This window comes from Chiloscyllium plagiosum, chromosome 23 (assembly GCF_004010195.1).
Source record: "Chiloscyllium plagiosum isolate BGI_BamShark_2017 chromosome 23, ASM401019v2, whole genome shotgun sequence".
NCBI lineage: Eukaryota > Metazoa > Chordata > Chondrichthyes > Orectolobiformes > Hemiscylliidae > Chiloscyllium > Chiloscyllium plagiosum.
In genome coordinates, this window is record NC_057732.1 from 10,867,947 (window position 1) to 10,884,458 (window position 16,512).

General features: G+C 41.4%; 1 protein-coding gene across 2 annotated transcripts in view; it reads left to right on the top strand.

Moving 5' to 3' along the window:
• The first annotated feature begins 7,257 nt into the window (after positions 1-7,257).
• LOC122561491 (serine/threonine-protein kinase 33-like) overlaps positions 7,258-16,512 on the top strand; it is a 103,457-nt gene continuing 94,202 nt past the window's right edge. For both annotated transcript variants that reach the window (XM_043713238.1, XM_043713239.1), the window contains exons 1-2: positions 7,258-7,447; positions 9,745-9,864. In XM_043713238.1, coding sequence (XP_043569173.1) covers positions 9,784-9,864 — 81 coding nt within the window. In that variant the 5' untranslated portion in view covers positions 7,258-7,447; positions 9,745-9,783. The remainder of the gene's footprint in view (positions 7,448-9,744; positions 9,865-16,512) is intronic.

A 16,512-nucleotide genomic window follows, 5' to 3' on the forward strand; every position in this document is an offset into this window, starting at 1 on the left:
TTTACACATCCTGGCATGACAACAGTGAAGGATGTTGGCATGACCTGATTGGATGCATTAAATCCAGCTCATGCCCCCATTGATGAAAGGCTACGGAACATTTTGGAATGTCAAGAGCGAGGGGGGGAATAAGAACACACATCTGGACATTGCCCCTTCATTGAAGCCTTGACCTGGCCCAGCAGCAGATCTCCAACCACCTGGAGAGAGAGATAGATAGAGAGAGAGAAAGAGAGAGAGAAGATCCACTCTGACATCCAAGACCCACCTTTATGGAAGAATTGAAGAGAAAGAAGATTCTAATAGTCCAGCTCAAACACATGGATCGTTATAGGAAATATCCTTTTAGAAACAGATAGAGCTAAATAGAGAGGAAATGTTGTGGGAAATGTTCTCATGATGTTCTTAATAAAGAATATTTTGTAAATAAAATTGAGTTGAAGCACTAACCAATTCTGTATCCTTTTATCCACCTCACTAACCAGAGCAATTGGGTAATGTGGTTGTAATATATAACCTGCTCGAAACATTCGAAGCATGGCCAACAACTCACTTCTCCAGTGGTTTGAAATTTTTTTAATTAACACTTTTTGCCACCTCACACTTTCCATTTGAAGTCCTAACGAAGCCAACTTGTGTGAAAAAAGATAAGCACAGATAGCCGGTTCCAACTGGTCGTGGAACTGAGAAGTCGGACACGAATGGCACAACTGAATTAAAGACTCAGAGCAAACCCCCTCCTTGGGTTTCTGACTCACCACCAACGTCTCCCACTGTCAGTGGGGTCAAAGTTAAAACACTGTCCCCAACTTTTAAGGTAAAGTGGACACTTTGAAGTTATCTTTAGTTGCCTTTGGGCATTGGGTTAAACACTCTGTGGAACTTCTGTTTGAGTTCACAAGATAAAATGTTGACATTGTATGGAGAGAATGGGTTTGAGGTGTTTTTTTTTTACCTGATATTTTTTAATGTCTTTAAGTCTTCTGCTGTTTTGAATGTCACCTTCATTGCTGGAGGTCCACTCTGCATTCCACTTAGAGGTGGTGCTTTCAGTTGAGTTCCACAAATTCAGTCACAAGTTAATCAATAACTAATGTTTATTTGACCCATGTCACACAGTACACAAAGGAAGTGAAGTGTTAATTTAAGTCTTGCTTCTTTCCATAGGTTACTACAGTTGAGTCTCCATCTTTACATTGCTAACTCTATCTTTGCCTTTTCGTTCCTCTGTGGTATTCTCTGTTAGCAAATTTATTTTTGTCCAGCTTCTATTCCTTCTTTCTGTCTCCAGCTGATATTATCACAGAGCACGATGTCACTTACTTATTGACAGTGTTTTTGTGGAAGAATAATTTGCTTTGCTAAATGTTATAAATATTTTTTATTACTAAATATTCCATAAGTAAGTTCAAAGATTATTTTTCAGTAGTTGGACTATTATGTCTTTTCATCACTAATGTATATGGTCAATAGGCTAATATCTCCAAGAAGTAGGAGATAGTGAGGACTACAGATGCTGGAGAAGTCAGAGTCAATAAACTTTGGCATTGGAAAAAGCACAGCAGGTCAGGCAGCATCCGAGGAGCAAGAGAGTTGACATTTCGGGTATAACCCTTCATCAAGATTAGACTTTTGAAGTCCTGATGAATGGTTATGCCCAAAACATTGACTTTCTTGCTCCTCAGGTGCGGCCTGACTTGCTCTGTTTTTTTCCAGCACCACCATTTATTGACACTAATACCTCCAGACAGGTTTCCTTGTTAATCCTATGGGAAGAAAAAATCCCTTCACAATGTCCGCTAAGGTGTTATTGGATCCTTTGGCTTTGTGTGGTTCTTAGGGAACTATTTCACCATGATCATGAATAAGAGGATATTCAAGAGAGCCCAAAAGGTCTTTAGCTTCCATCTTGCTCCATCTTTCTCTACTTCTACAAGTCTCTGCAATGCATGTAAACAGACAAACAAAATGGGCAGGAATAGACTCACTAATGCATCAACCCTGTCCCAAAGTACTTGAAGCACACCTTTAGAAATATCAGTAACTTTGGCAACAACCGAGAGTTAACATTTCAGGTTAGCTTTAACAAGAAATGCTCAATATAGTTCACTCTGCTAACTTCACGCCTTCACTCATGCTCAGTGTCCAATTCTCAATATGACAGACTTCCCACTCTTACTCAGCACAGTTCTTTGTTGCTCTTTCTACTTGGTTGGGTCTATGTTCTCTGGGGTTTAGAAGAATGTAGGGTGATCTCATTAAAACACAATGCAAAATTTGCCCATTTTGAGTGAAAGTGTTTTGTCGAGTGAGACTCAATGCACCCAGAGCACTGATCAGCTTTTCTCATGCAATCTCTCATGCTTCACCTCACTCATTGTGCAAACATGTTCCTGGGCACCTTTAGCAGGAGGTTGCATGACCAGAGAAGTGGAAATGCTTACCACTGCCATCACATTCTGGTCTGTATACCACTGCCAACATATTTAAAACCCACTTCAGATGCTACAAGCCAGAAACTGGTCCTCAGGGTGTGGTCTTTACATTCAGGACATTTGCCTGGACAGAAATCCCTTTCACAAACTGGACCTGGAGGTAATGGTGGGTGGTTTGGATGAGAGGAGACCAGTCCTTTGTCTAGTTGACCTCCACAAAAGCTAAATCATCAAACAAAGCCATCCTGAGCATAGATAAGAGATCAGGTCAGCCTTGTGTGAAATGGGATGCCCAGCAGTACGGCAAGAACGCCAGTGAATTCCTGATAAGAGCCACCACCTTCTCTCTGCTATCTCACACTTCCCAGGCCAGCAGTCATTCTAACTCTTGTTATTGTCATCTCATCACGATTCATGGACTACAACTCCCACTACATCATATATCACATCCATTTCATTGGCTCTCACCTACCTCATCCTCTCAAACTACAAACCCTCCCACAGTTTGAGCTTCCTCACTTCCTAATCCTTCAAGGCCTCCAGTTCATGCATTACCTTTAAATAACCTTTCAACCAGTTCCATCATTCTCAATCCTTCCCTTTGACTCATCGCAGGAAAAAAATTGGCATGTCACTGAGCTGAGGAATCCAAGACTGTTTGTTTTGAGGGTTGTGGGGGCGCACTGTTGGACTTCAGGACCCTCTCTCCCTATGAGGAGAAAGTTCTAGATTTGGCTGGAGCAGAGCATAGGTGCTCATGTGAAGAGGGGTGCCCTTGATGGAGTAAAAATGCAAAAAGCCTCAGTGTGTTATGTTCAGTTGCTCTCCCATTATGAGGAGAAAATGAGGACTGCAGATGCTGGAGATCAGAGTCGAGAGTGTGATGCTGGAAAAGCACAGCAGGTCAGGCAGCATCCGAGGAGCAGGAGAATTGACGTTTTAGTCTTAAGCCCTTCATCAGGAATGGCTTTTGCCCAAAACATTGATTCTCCTGCTCCTCGGATACTGCCTGACCTGCTGTGCTTTTCCAGCACCACACTCTCGACTCTGCTCTCCCATTATCACCAGCACTAATGAATTATTACCCTGCACAACTTTTTAACCATCTTGGAAAACTAATTGCCTCTTTTCTCTAAAGCAGGGATTAGTGGCACTCAGGGAACCCGCACAAAGAGGCCGGTGGCAGAGACCCTCAGTCCATCTTCACCTCAGAAGAGGACCATTCAAACCCTCAGAGGATGCACTGGTGAGCTTTCACTTGTGTCCTCCAACAGCTCAGGGAGTTTCACCTTGGTCAGTACTCTATCTGGATTCAGAGTCAGGAGCACCTCACTGACAGGTCTTCCCAGCTGGTCAAGAAGGGAGCACCCTGGGTTTGTGATGGTCAGAGGGCAGCCCATGCATCAGCAGCTTAAATGGCAAATGCACTGTTTGTGATTCAGCCAAATATCTCAAAGCCTAAGGGGAGTAGTTCTCAGCCAAATAAAGTGTAACTGTCATCAATTCTTCATATTCTCTTCTGAGGTGCTGTCCCTTTGACCCTATGAAGTTTCAGCCCCTCTCTCTCCATTTCCACTGAGTCCCTTTGTGTAACTATTATTTTGCTCACTCTACCGCAAGAGCCCATTATTTTGAATATTCCCTAGGCCCATATTGGTCCTACATCCTCTTTGTGTAGAGGCCAGAGTTACCACAACCTGCTTGAACACCCCATTCTGGAACTTGCAGTTCTGTCCATCCTATTATTACAATTGTCCCCAATCACTTCCACCATTCTCTCAGTGACTGAGTACAATGAAACCCATCCCCAGACTTGAGTTGCCCACTTTCCCCAGGATGCCATGGATTTGATCCTTGAGTAGTCCCCTGGCCACTCCCCAGGACTGACTGGACTGAATGATCGTTGGACTGTCTTGGCAGGACAGCCTTGACTAAATGACCATGGCAAACCACCTGGACTCGTATCGGATGAGCTCATTGACTGACTGTGAAAAGAGGTATGCAGGTCATTGGTATCTCCCAGCTCCAAAGTAATCTGTCGAAGGGTTGAGGTGATGTTTGGTTGGACCATGAGCAAGCTTGGCGATGTGGTGAGGATGGTGATTTGCTGATGCTGACTCGGATGATGAGTCAGGAAGGATGGTGGCCATGGAACTCCTGGGGACGTTGCTGTGAAGAAGCAGTTGGATGATGGCTGGGGCAAGCATTCAAGCCTGAACTGCCAGATACCTGCTTGTGCACCATTAGTGTCTCAGTGAAGGTGAGGAGAATTGCAAGTGGCATATGACTAAGATGACTTGGGCCTTTCAGGAATTGCAAATGCATGAAAGTAGTCATCACTTGATGGCAAGGTTCTGAAGTGGTCATATGAGCCTTGAAGGGAAAATTAGGAAAATCTTTCTTGACATCAAATATCTGATAGTTTCGTCCTCTCTGTATTTGACTTTGCCCACCATTACCCCTGCCACACCAGGGAGGGGAAGATTCTGCCCATGTTAAAACTTAGATGGAATTACTGGGCAGATGATGTGGAGGCTATTTCTCTATGGCTGGAGAATCTAAATCGAGGGCCATAGTTTCAGGAAAAGGAGTCAGTCATTAGAATTGAAATGAGGAGAAAGCTTTTCAATAAGAGCATTGCAAATTTTAGGAACTCAGTTGATGGGAGTGATCAATTGATGACCATTTTTTCATAGTGGTCAATAGTGTTCTGGATATTAAGAAAATCAAGGGGTGGGAAAGGAGAAGTTGAAGTAGAACTCAGAGGCAAAACCAACAAAAAGCTATAATACTGGGAAATGAATCTAACGGCCTCCAATTTTGATATATACAACATGAGCCAGACCAGTACATGTCATGCATAGATTTTATTGTTTGTTTTTCCTCTGGGAAGATCCACCATGATTGTATTGAATGGATACATAGGCTTGAGGCCTACTCCTGCTCCTGTTTCTTATGTAGACATTGGTAGTTCTTGGACCGGCTGATGGACCGGCTCTACTACATTGACAGAAGTAAGTTGAAATTTCTTTTACCACTCATAAGGCCTGGTTCTGCCCTGTTGTAGGCAGTTTTATTCTGGAAGGGAAGGATTGAATTGGGGGAAGGGGGTTGGGCGAGAGCAAGCGAGGGAAGATCTTGCAGGCAAGAGTGCGAGTGGCAGAGCAAGAACCTTGGTGGGAGCTGTGTTGCGGGAGCAGAGATGCACGGAGTGTGTGGTGGCTGAGAGCAAAGGTCATTAATCCTCCTTCTGCATTTCTGCCTTTTCCTCTGCTCTGTAGAGTTGGAACTGAATTGGGAGGCAACGTCGGGGCAGGCTGACAGGTTTGCACCACCCCATGCACCAGGCTGTCCAGGTACCCTGAAGGAGAATCGCTGTTCCATCTTCTCCTTGTCCGATATGTCCCGACTCTTTATGTCAATGAGCATGGACCTTCAGAATGCCAGTGTTCATCCGGGGACACAAGAGGCTTTTAAAGGCGGCACAGTCACAAAGGATGCTGGTCTTATGGTGGATATCTGCTGAGTGGTGAGTTGCTCTGGGAAAAGTGTATGGTATACTGGGGACAGATGTAACCACACAGGCAGGATAGGTCATTAAAGCCTCAATTTCGGTCAAATACAGACAGAAAAGATTCGTGGTGTAAACCCCTCCCAAAGAAAACCTTGGATCAGCAAAAAAAGTGCCAGATTCTGCCTAGTAACCTGTCTCTCTTTCTGTTTTTTACAAGTGTGTATCAGCAAATTCTTATTTCATTTGGAAATTGAGAATCCTTGATAAAACTTCAGATCAGACTACCACATTTCAACAGCAAACTATCTCATCCAACCATCAAAAGGAATGAAGTGACGCAATGAGCAATTTATGAAGTTTATGTCAGTGATTAATATAACCAGTAAAGCAACTATTATTGTTCCCACTGTGTAGAGTTCAAGAAAAAGTTCTCACTTTTAAAAAAATGGAATGACGCTGCCTTTAAAAATTAAGTTACATTCTTAAAATCATCCCTGTAAGAATGTAATGATTGCATCCTTTTTAAAGCTTAGTTTAATAATTTAAGCTGAGCAGTCATGGCCCAAAATATATTTTAACCTATTCCTTGGCATTGATCACCAGTAAAACCATGACCACACCAGCATTGTGATTTAAAGGGGCATTGTTCTCAGGAATTTACAGCTGATGAACTGTGGCACTGAGTAAACCTATGATTATTTTCCCATTTGCAATACTTCAACCAGTTTAGAGATGTCCATATGTTGCAATATATTGGCCTATCATAAACAGCTGTCGCTACAGCATCACATAGAAGGGGGAATGCTAATCTGTCCCTAATTCAGTTCAGATCAGAGATTTGAGACAGTTTTAAGGAAAGCACTATTCTCTAGTGAGACTACTGAGCATCTATGACCACCACCATTTGTCAACAAGACATATCTGAGAGCACCTTTAAATCACTAACAAAAAAAGGATGAATTAAATGTGAATAGTGCCTCCGAGGCAATCAATGTTGCTTATGAATAAGTTAAACTCATTAGCTGAACATGCCAACAGTCTATAAAGCAAGTAAAAATGAGTTGTTTACTGAAAATAACTATTGTTTTATTTCCTTCAAGAATTCTGGCAAGGTTCTTGGTGAGAGCTGATGATTGGTGGGTGGGTCAAGTTTTTTTTTGGTGGTTTCATTGCATAAACTCTAACAAAGACTTGTGGAAGCATTACATGATCCACTCCAGACGTTACTATGCAACGTGAAACAGGTTGTGGGACAAGAAAGGATTAGGTTTCCATAAAAAGTAAGCTGTTGAGTAGAAACCTCCAACAGAAATATGAACCAAAATGAACGACTCAGGAGGTGATTAGAGGCAGCTTCCTAGTTGGGTGACTAAATTATTTTGTCGAGTAACGTTTTGCTGTGTGGCAGTTCAGAATGATGTACTAATGGGAACTCGTTATCAGAAAGGAATGAAGAAGTAAAAGATTTTTTTGTGCTGGTCTCAAAAATGTCAAGAGTGTAAGTATTTTCAGATCATCATGTTTAAGTAATGTTCCTGTATCATCCTATCTGTTATTCGTTTTAATGTGATAGCAAATAATTCAGTTGCTAAGTCAGAATTATCTGTTCCCTTTCAAATTGTAAGAAGTTTTAAGTGTCTTGTTACAGTTTGTTCATACAGCACACAGGTAGGGTATGTCCGTGAACTATACAGACGCAATGCAAGGTATTGAACTATACAAACCCAAACATTGGCTGAGCTATGAAGTTAAATCTCCCTGGGACATTATTGATTTATTAAAGACAATATTATGAAGTATTTAACAGATACGTTATTACAATGTAACAATTTATTGGCACAATTGCATGCTAATGTTTCAGAAAAAAAACTATTGACTGCCATATCGAAAAGGTGTTAAAAACTTTTGTGTGTGATTTGGACCTCAGATTCATGAAAACAAATGTTGGCATTAACAATCACTTTGTTTTTCTTGAATGTAGTAAAGTTTTATGAAACATTTTCCTTTTATCTATTGTACAAACATTCTCCACTGTGATAGTGCCTTGGTTCCACCTTCCTATATTCCAGACTGAGATTTAATGTAAGATTGACTGCAGGTTTTATATCTGACATTGATAGACTTTTATTGTTGGAAGTTATTATTGAATACTGGCCAAAGGTGAGTCAGTAGCTCGGGCCCACAGATCAGAAATGATCTCACTGAATGGTTCAACTGTTGGAGTAAGGGGCAGGATTCTCAGCTAGCAGCAGCGTCAGAATTGGAGACACACTTGACATTGTGTTTGTTCAGTTGCAGACTCCTGATCCAAGCTATTTTTGAATAAGCTTCATTTAGTTTGGAATGAATACTTGTCTACAAGTGGTGCAGAGTCAATTGAGAACTATTAAGATCTCTTTATTGCACCTACTGAGATTTCCAATCAACTTGTGGCCAAGAAAAGCCAAAGAAGGAGGGGATGTATAATTAATCCCGTAGGGATTACCCCAATCTGAACCTCACATCCCAATCATGGCCACTGAACTCTTGGGTCTGTTGTACCAGATTGTGCACATCACTTGGTTCCAGCCATATGAACGCCATTATATAACATTTATTCACTGATCCTTGAAGGACCTGCCTGTTATTTTCGGCAACACAGCAGCAGTCCCCACCAGGGCTACCATCTGCCTTTGCTGCATATGCAAAGCAGGCAGGTCCCACCTTTTGAAGATGCTGGACACTGCTAATTGGTTTGAGAGCATACCTCCATCCCCAGTTTGAGCAATTATATTTCAAAATTGCGACTCACGAACACAGCAATTGAAGTGCAACAGTGGGATTGTTACTTTGACAACTTTGCAAATACGACCTCATGTTTGAATCTAAACAGTGATGGTGGGAAACCAATTTGATTTGGCATGGGGATGGTGGGGGCAGGGGGAAGGAAGAGGAGGGGGTAAGGGCAGGAAGGGGAATGCAAAGGGAGCAGAAGGGACTCAAGCTCATCCAGCACATAACTGCATTTGTCCAAACTCAGAATCAAAAAATGGACGCCCCACTGATTGTGCCTCTCAGGTCACCCAGAAATGGAATTGGAATTAGATTTTGCAGGAGTACAGTGAAAAGTGTTGAGAGTGTGATGCTGGAAAAGCACAGCAGGTCAGGCAGCATCCGAGGAGCAGGAGAGTCAATGTTTTGGGAAAAGGCTTTTCATCAGTCCTGATGAAGGCCTTTGCCCGAAATGTCGATTCTCCTGCGTCCTGGATGTTGCCTGACCTGCTGTGCTTTTCCAGCACCACACTCTCGATTCTAATCTCCAGTGTCTACAGTCCTCACTTTTGCCGACAGTGTAAACTGTACAAAGTCACCACTCTCTGGAGCCATCTTAAAATAGAAAATACGAAACCAGAATTTTAAACATAACAAGAAGAGAAGTACAAGAAACAAAGTCAAAAGAAAAAGAAAAAAAAATTCAAATTTTAAAGTCCTTATCCAAAAGAAAAGGAAAAAGTCCAGCTTTTAAAGTTTTGTCTTTAAAGTCTGGCCTGGAGTTTTGGTCAGCCTCCTCCTGGGGGAAGCTCCACTCATTGGAAAGGTCAGTCCTTCCCATTTCTGCATAGTCTATGTAAATCAAACATGGCAACTCGTGTATTAGACAAAACACCAATGAGTTTGAGCCACTTGGAGTTTAAAGGCTGGATTCCAATGTTCAGAACTGTGTGTGGTCTTGTAGACCTTAAATTAGGCTGAATACAGCCTATGCCCGATGAATGCTGGTTAAAATATATGTACCTTCTCCTTTTCTCATTAAAGGTGATAGTTGAACAGATACTAGATTGTCAAGGCACAAAAATGGCTTTCCAGCGATCTCGTAACAACAGTACAGAAACCACTGTACCTCATAAAAGGATAGAGGATGAGTCTGTTATCAAGGTAAGGTTTCTCCATCTACCTTCAGAAATATCTCAGGACTTATAAACACTGCTAGCTGCACAATGTCTATAAATTCCATCAAGAATAATAATGTAATTTAATCATGTACGTGTGACAGGCTTCGTGGATATTCCTCGTTATCAAATAAATATACTGGCCAAAAGTTGATGGAGAGATCAAGTTGAACACACAAAGTTCATAGCAACTGTTTGATCTTTAACACGCCTTCATAGAGTCATACAGCTTGGAAACAGACCCTTTGGTCCAACCAGTCCATGCCGACCATAATCCCAAATGAAACTAGTCCCACCTGCCTGCTCCTGGCCCATATCCCTCCAAACCTTTCCTACTCTTTCATGTTCTCTGTAAATCAGTAACAGTGGATTGGAGATGCAAAGTTAGCCAAAGTTAAATTATCCAGTTAAAGACATTCAAAATGGGAAACTCAGAAACAAAGGGAATTTGGGAATAAAAATGGAGAAACTATTTTCACAGGTGGGAGAATTGATATCCAAGGGAGACAAAGCATTGGCAACTAATCCAAAAGGGCAGGTGAGGAGAAACCCTTTGCAATAGCAAGCTTTAGGATTTGGAATGTGCTACCTCAGGAGGTGGTAGAGGCAATTCGTTAGTTACTTAGTACACTTTAGATGGAAAACTTGCAGCATTATGGGGAAGGGAAAGGGGAAAGAGACTGATTGTACAGTGGAAGTCTTGTGGAGATAATATCCCTACCTCTGGACCAAAAGCAGTGTGTTCAATATCCACATCAGCACCTGATGGCTGCAGGAAGTGTATCATAACACGAGCAAGCAGGTTGATTGTCAATTTGCAAGTTCATCTGGCATACCTATGGCAGGCATTGAGAATGAGAGAGTTTCCTGGTCAGCCACAACCAGTTGGACAACAGTCTCCTGATCTTAAAAGATTCTACTTGTCTGTTCTTGGCAAGGGCCTGCCACATTTCTGTAACTAGTTTCATCCCTGGTTCCTGCCAGGGAAATGAATGGACAATGTAATCAGGGAAGGAGTTTATGAGGGAACCAAAAGAAAGACTTTAGACATCCAAATGTCTAACTGGAAGAAATTTCTGCTTATTCAGCACTAGGTGCCAGCTGAACAATTTGGTAATTTAGCAAGGGGTGGGTGTGGGAGTAAGAGGAGGAGTCAAGAGTGATAATGGCGAAGAGATCATTAACTTACACAAGAAAACCGCTTTCAGTTAATATTGCTGAAGGGTAGTGTGTAGCAAATTTTGAGAAGATTTGTAGCTCAGTTGAGGTTCTGGATGTAAGATTACTCACTGAGCTGGAAGGTTCATTTTCAGATGTTTCATCACCATGCTAGGTAAGATCACCTGTGAACCTCCAGTGAAGTGCTGGTGTTATATCCTGCTTGCTATTTATGTGTTTAGATTTCCTTGAGTTGGTGATGTCATTTCTTGTTGTGATATCATTTCCTGTTCTTTACTCAGAAGGAGGTAGATGGGATCTAAATCGATGTGTTCATTGATAGAGTTTCAGTTGGAATGCCATGCTTCTAGGAATTCTCATGTATGTCTTTATTTGGCTTGTCCTAGGATGGATGTGTTGTACACACAGGTAGTGTGCAAATAAGGAATAGAAACGGACCAAGGATATTCCTTGAGGAGACACTGCAGGTATCAATGCAGGAGCAGGAAGAGAAGCCAGTGCAAGTGATCCTCTGAGTATGGTTAGACAGATAAGAATGGCACCTTTTGCATGCAAAGGACTCTAGTGTCAATTGACCTGCCTATAATCTGAACATCATGATCTCTTGTTCTGGATGTCCCCCTTCTCAGATCTATTTATATTTTTAAATTACAGTAGTACAGGATCATTTATGCAACTGGTCCTCATAATGTAAGCCTTTCCACCCTGCTACCATTGGTAAATCTCTTCTACTCCAGGATTGGCCAGGGACAGAGGCTACATCAAAACCTAATAATAACGGCCCAAAATTCTGGGGAGTTAGGGAGAGGAGTACTGCTGCTCTTGGGTCAGGGGTGGGCTGGGGACAAAGAATATGAGCAGCACCAGGGCCCACGATTTCTATCCCAGTCCCTGACTTAAAGATCCTTCCTGGCAGGAAGTTGCCCAAAACAGAACATAATAGTCTAGATAGGATCTGAACGAACCTCTGTTCAACTGAAGCATAACTTCATCTGCTTTCCAATCTCTTCAGATAAATCCCAATATTCCATCATCGTTCTTACTTTTTTACGTGCTGATGGAACAGATTTTAACATATGCACTGGTCACGTAAACCTTTTTCTACCACCTCAGTCCCTGGTCTCTTGCCATAGAATATTCCAATTTATCCTAATTGGATCGTCATTCATCTAAAACGTGGATCGCTCATTTCTCTGTGTTTATGAGGGTTTTGGCCAATCACTTGGTCTCTATATGGGCGAAGAAGGATTTGCTCAGGGGCCATATCAGAGATTGTCAATTCAATGATAATTGTATGGTATTGCCTTGCAAGGTTCCCCATCCTGGCCTGAAACTCACTGAAATAAATCATGGCTTTTAGAATCAGATCAAAGAGTTTTAGCTGCAACATGGAACTACAGTCCTGACCAGAAGATGAAATGCGGTGAAAGGACGAAATAACATAGCATTTTTAATAACACCGCCTTCTGATTGCCAGATTCTGCCTAAATTACTCATGTTTGGATATATTTTCTAAAGAATTTGATGAGAATTAATTGAGAATATGCATTTGATGTGTGATTTTTAACAAATTGAATCTATATAAAAACTGAAAAAGTGTCTGAAATGATGGATAAGAACCAATTAACCCTACTCTTCATCCTTAGATTCTGGATACCACTGACTTGAAGATTTAATTATATAAGAGACTGTGGGATTAGGAATGAGCTGTTATACACTTGATTGAATGCAATAGCCTCCCTAGGATATTACAGCCCTCTCATCACTGACTTGAGACAGACACTTACTAAATTTAACCTCTTGAAAATTTGTGAGGTATTTTTAAGCTGATGTATTTGATAAGATATCGAAGTACTGAAATTATGAGTCTTTTCCCAGACATTCCAGTGATCTCTGAACCTGGAATCTAATTTGAATTCTCATCAAAAGGGATCTATCCTGTAATAACAACAGGAGCTTGCCTTTACATAGCCCCCCTTTGGATTTTAGATCTTCCCAAATAAACTCAAGGTGCACTTTTCTGTGTATTTCATTGCTGGAAGATCAGAAATGCGATGACTAATTTTCAGATGCCTCCTTCTGATGTTCAGAAGGTTAAGGCCAAAAAATATAATATTTCTGCTCAGGTTTCAAAATATCAGATGAAGTAGGGGGCACTTCTATAGGTTACATTAAAATATTTGCATTTAGCCCATATTTCATGTTCTTATATTAAATTCTTATGTTAGATTTTAAGTACACCTACAGCCACCCTCTTATTATTTTCAGGCGTAAGATATAAATTGATATCCATCATGAAACATCTATTTCAGTCTGCCTACAATCACCTGCATTTATGTAGCACCTTAAACTATCCCCAGGTGCTTCACAAGAGCATTATTGCACAGAATTTGACTTCGAGCCACATTAGGGGAAATGACCAAAATCTTGGTCAAAGAGGTAAGTTTTAAGGAGCATCTTAAACTTGTAGAGTGAGTTAGAAGTTTTAGTGAGGTATTTCCGGTATTGAAAGGCTTTTGGATCTGAAGCTATGGCACCAGTAGTGGTGTAATGAAAATTGAGGATATTCAATGAGCCAGAATCCAAGAATGTTCTAAGGTTGAAGGAGGTGATATAGATAGGAAGAGGTGCAACAATATTGGGCGGCACGGTGGCACAGTGGCACAGTGGTTAGCACTGCTGCCTCACAGCGCCAGAGACCCGGGTTCAATTCCCGCCTCAGGCGACTGACTGTGTGGAGTTTGCACATTCTCCCCCTGTCTACGTGGGTTTCCTCCGGGTGCTCCGGTTTCCTCCCACAGTCCAAAGACGCGCAGGTCAGGTGAATTGGCCATGCTAAATTGCCCGTAGTGTTAGGTATGGGGTAAATGTAGGGGTATGGGTGGGTTGCGCTTCGGCGGGTCGGTGTGGACTTGTTGGGCCGAAGGGCCTGTTTCCACACTGTAATGTAATCTAATCATAATCAATCAATGTTCCTGTGGTACATAAATGCAATTAACCCTACTCTTCATCCTTAGATTCTGGGTACCACTGACTTGAAGATTTAATTATATAAGAGACTGTGAGATTAGGAATGAGCTGGAGGACTGAAACTTGAATAGCAATAAGGTATTTCAGGTTTATCTTCACAAAAGGTCAAGAGAGCTGATGAAAGAGAGACATGTGGAAGCTATAAAAAGGCAAAGGGAAGAAGGAGAAAAATGAAAGAAAGAAAGGGGGAGAAAAGACAGAGGGAGAGAGAGAAATCAGGGCAAAAAGAAAAGATTGGAGGTGGGGGAACTACTGTGTGAGCACACCAGCTCACTACACTGTGAGAACTGCTACTCTTAATGTAGGTTGCTGCTGCCATCCTCTTTCAGGGTAGGGAGCTCCAGGGCCTGTCCACTTTAGTACGGGAGAGGAAAACCACTTTCTGATTAATCCATTATAGTTACCAAGTACAGTTAAATGCATTATTAGTAACCAGTTACAGGTTACAGTGATATGATTAGACATCATTACAGAGACTTTGAGGAGGAGTTGACGTTAAGTTTTGATTTGATTTTGATTTGATTTATAATTGTCACGAGTATCTAGGTACAGCAAAAAGTTTTGTTTTGTCTGCAGTACAGGCAAATCATACAAAGTACAAAAGGGTAATAGAGCAGAATGTGGAATACAAGTTACAGCTGAAGACAAGGTATACAAAGAGCGATACTAGTATTGAACTTAACATTTGAATGACACATTCAGAAGTCTAATAAAGGCAGAGAAGACATTGTTCTTGAACCTGTTGGTACATGTGTTTAAGCTTTTGTATCTTCTAACCTTTGTGCTTAAGGTGGTGCAGTAAGTGGTGACTTGTAAACTTTTCATTGTACTCATGTGAGTGTATATATAATAATAAGAGTCGAGAGTGTGGTGCTGGAAAAGCACAACAGGTCAGGCAGCATCTGAGGAGCAGGAGAATCGACAGGCCGAAACACCTGCTGTGCTTTTCCAGTATCACACTTTCGACTCTAATCTCCAACATTTGCTGTCCTCACTTTCGCCACATATAACAATAAGCCTAACTTTAATTCTAATTCTATTTCTATTGCTTACCTTATACTTCCTACCAAAATGCATCATTTCACATTCTCTTGGAATTAAATTTCAACCGAGTCTATGTCATTTGTATTGTTGTGTCTAGATGAGGAGGGTGTGATGATCCCAGCTAATGTTATTCCTAAACATTCAAATGCCAGACCAAATTCTGGCTTGCTAGATTATATTTTGTCTTGATTTTTGTTGGTTTCAGTCAGGTGGTCTTTCACAGAAATGCAATCACACAATTTTGCATATTTGGTTTTATCAGTAAAACAGAAGTTTATTGTGAAAAAGAAATCAAGATAAAATAAAATAAGGCACTGCTGACAACCAGGAGAAGCTATGCTAAGCAGTATGCAAAGACTGAAGTACTGTGAGCCTTTGAAGTTTTGCAAAAAGGCAAGGCAAAGCAGGGATGATGTGAGCATTACAATCATTAAAGTCTGTGACAGTAAGCAAGTAACCCTGAGCCTGGTCCAATTCATGTGCGCAGTATTCTGGCAGCAATATTCCCATGAAAAGTGCCATTTGCTTCAAACGTGCAGCATTGAAACGCAGAACAGTATTGGAAGGGATTGGAGATGTACCATGATGATGCAATGAGACTGCATGTCAGATGCCAATGATTGCAGACACAGGGTGGGTGTGGCCACTGTCCCTGGTCTGTGCCCTCATTGTTAGTGATTGGTGTCCAAGATGAAAGCTTGGAGCAGCAAGCAGTCTGCTTGAATCACCACTCAGATTTTCATGTTTGAAATTCTCAGCATCTAGTTTTTATACAGCCAGTGGTGAATTGGGAGTTTGCCAAATTGTGAGGTGAGATTAGACAGTATTGAGCATGATAATGAGTGGCACTGCATGTTCAAAGGCCTCTCATCATTCAATAGTGAGAATTTTGTCTTGTCATTCAACTGAAAAATGGGACTTCTTGCTCTCAATGTGGAGAAATTCCTGACTCATCAACTCACGTAATTTTTCAATCTTTCTCTGATTCCCTATGTCATTCTGGAAATTGGACTATTCTGCCCAGCAAGTCTCACAGTTTTTGCTGATAAATTAATATTTTCTTCTTTCATGCTAAACAACAGGTGTTGAAATGTAGTTTGACATGTATTTCAGAGTCTAGCTCCATTGTCTTTCTAACCTGGCTTATTGGTGTGAGAGCCTTTCATCTGACACTACATAAAATTGTCATAGAATTGAATTAAACTGACTCAGTTGCCTGGTTTTGATGTCTTTATATAAAACCAATAATTTTAGTATTGACGCTTTAACGTCTTCTAAGTACATTCCACAAAGCTTGTCCCAATCTATGGCCAGAGCTGAAAATGTGTTGCTGGAAAAGCGCAGCAGGTCAGGCAGCATCCAGGGAACAGGAGAATCGACG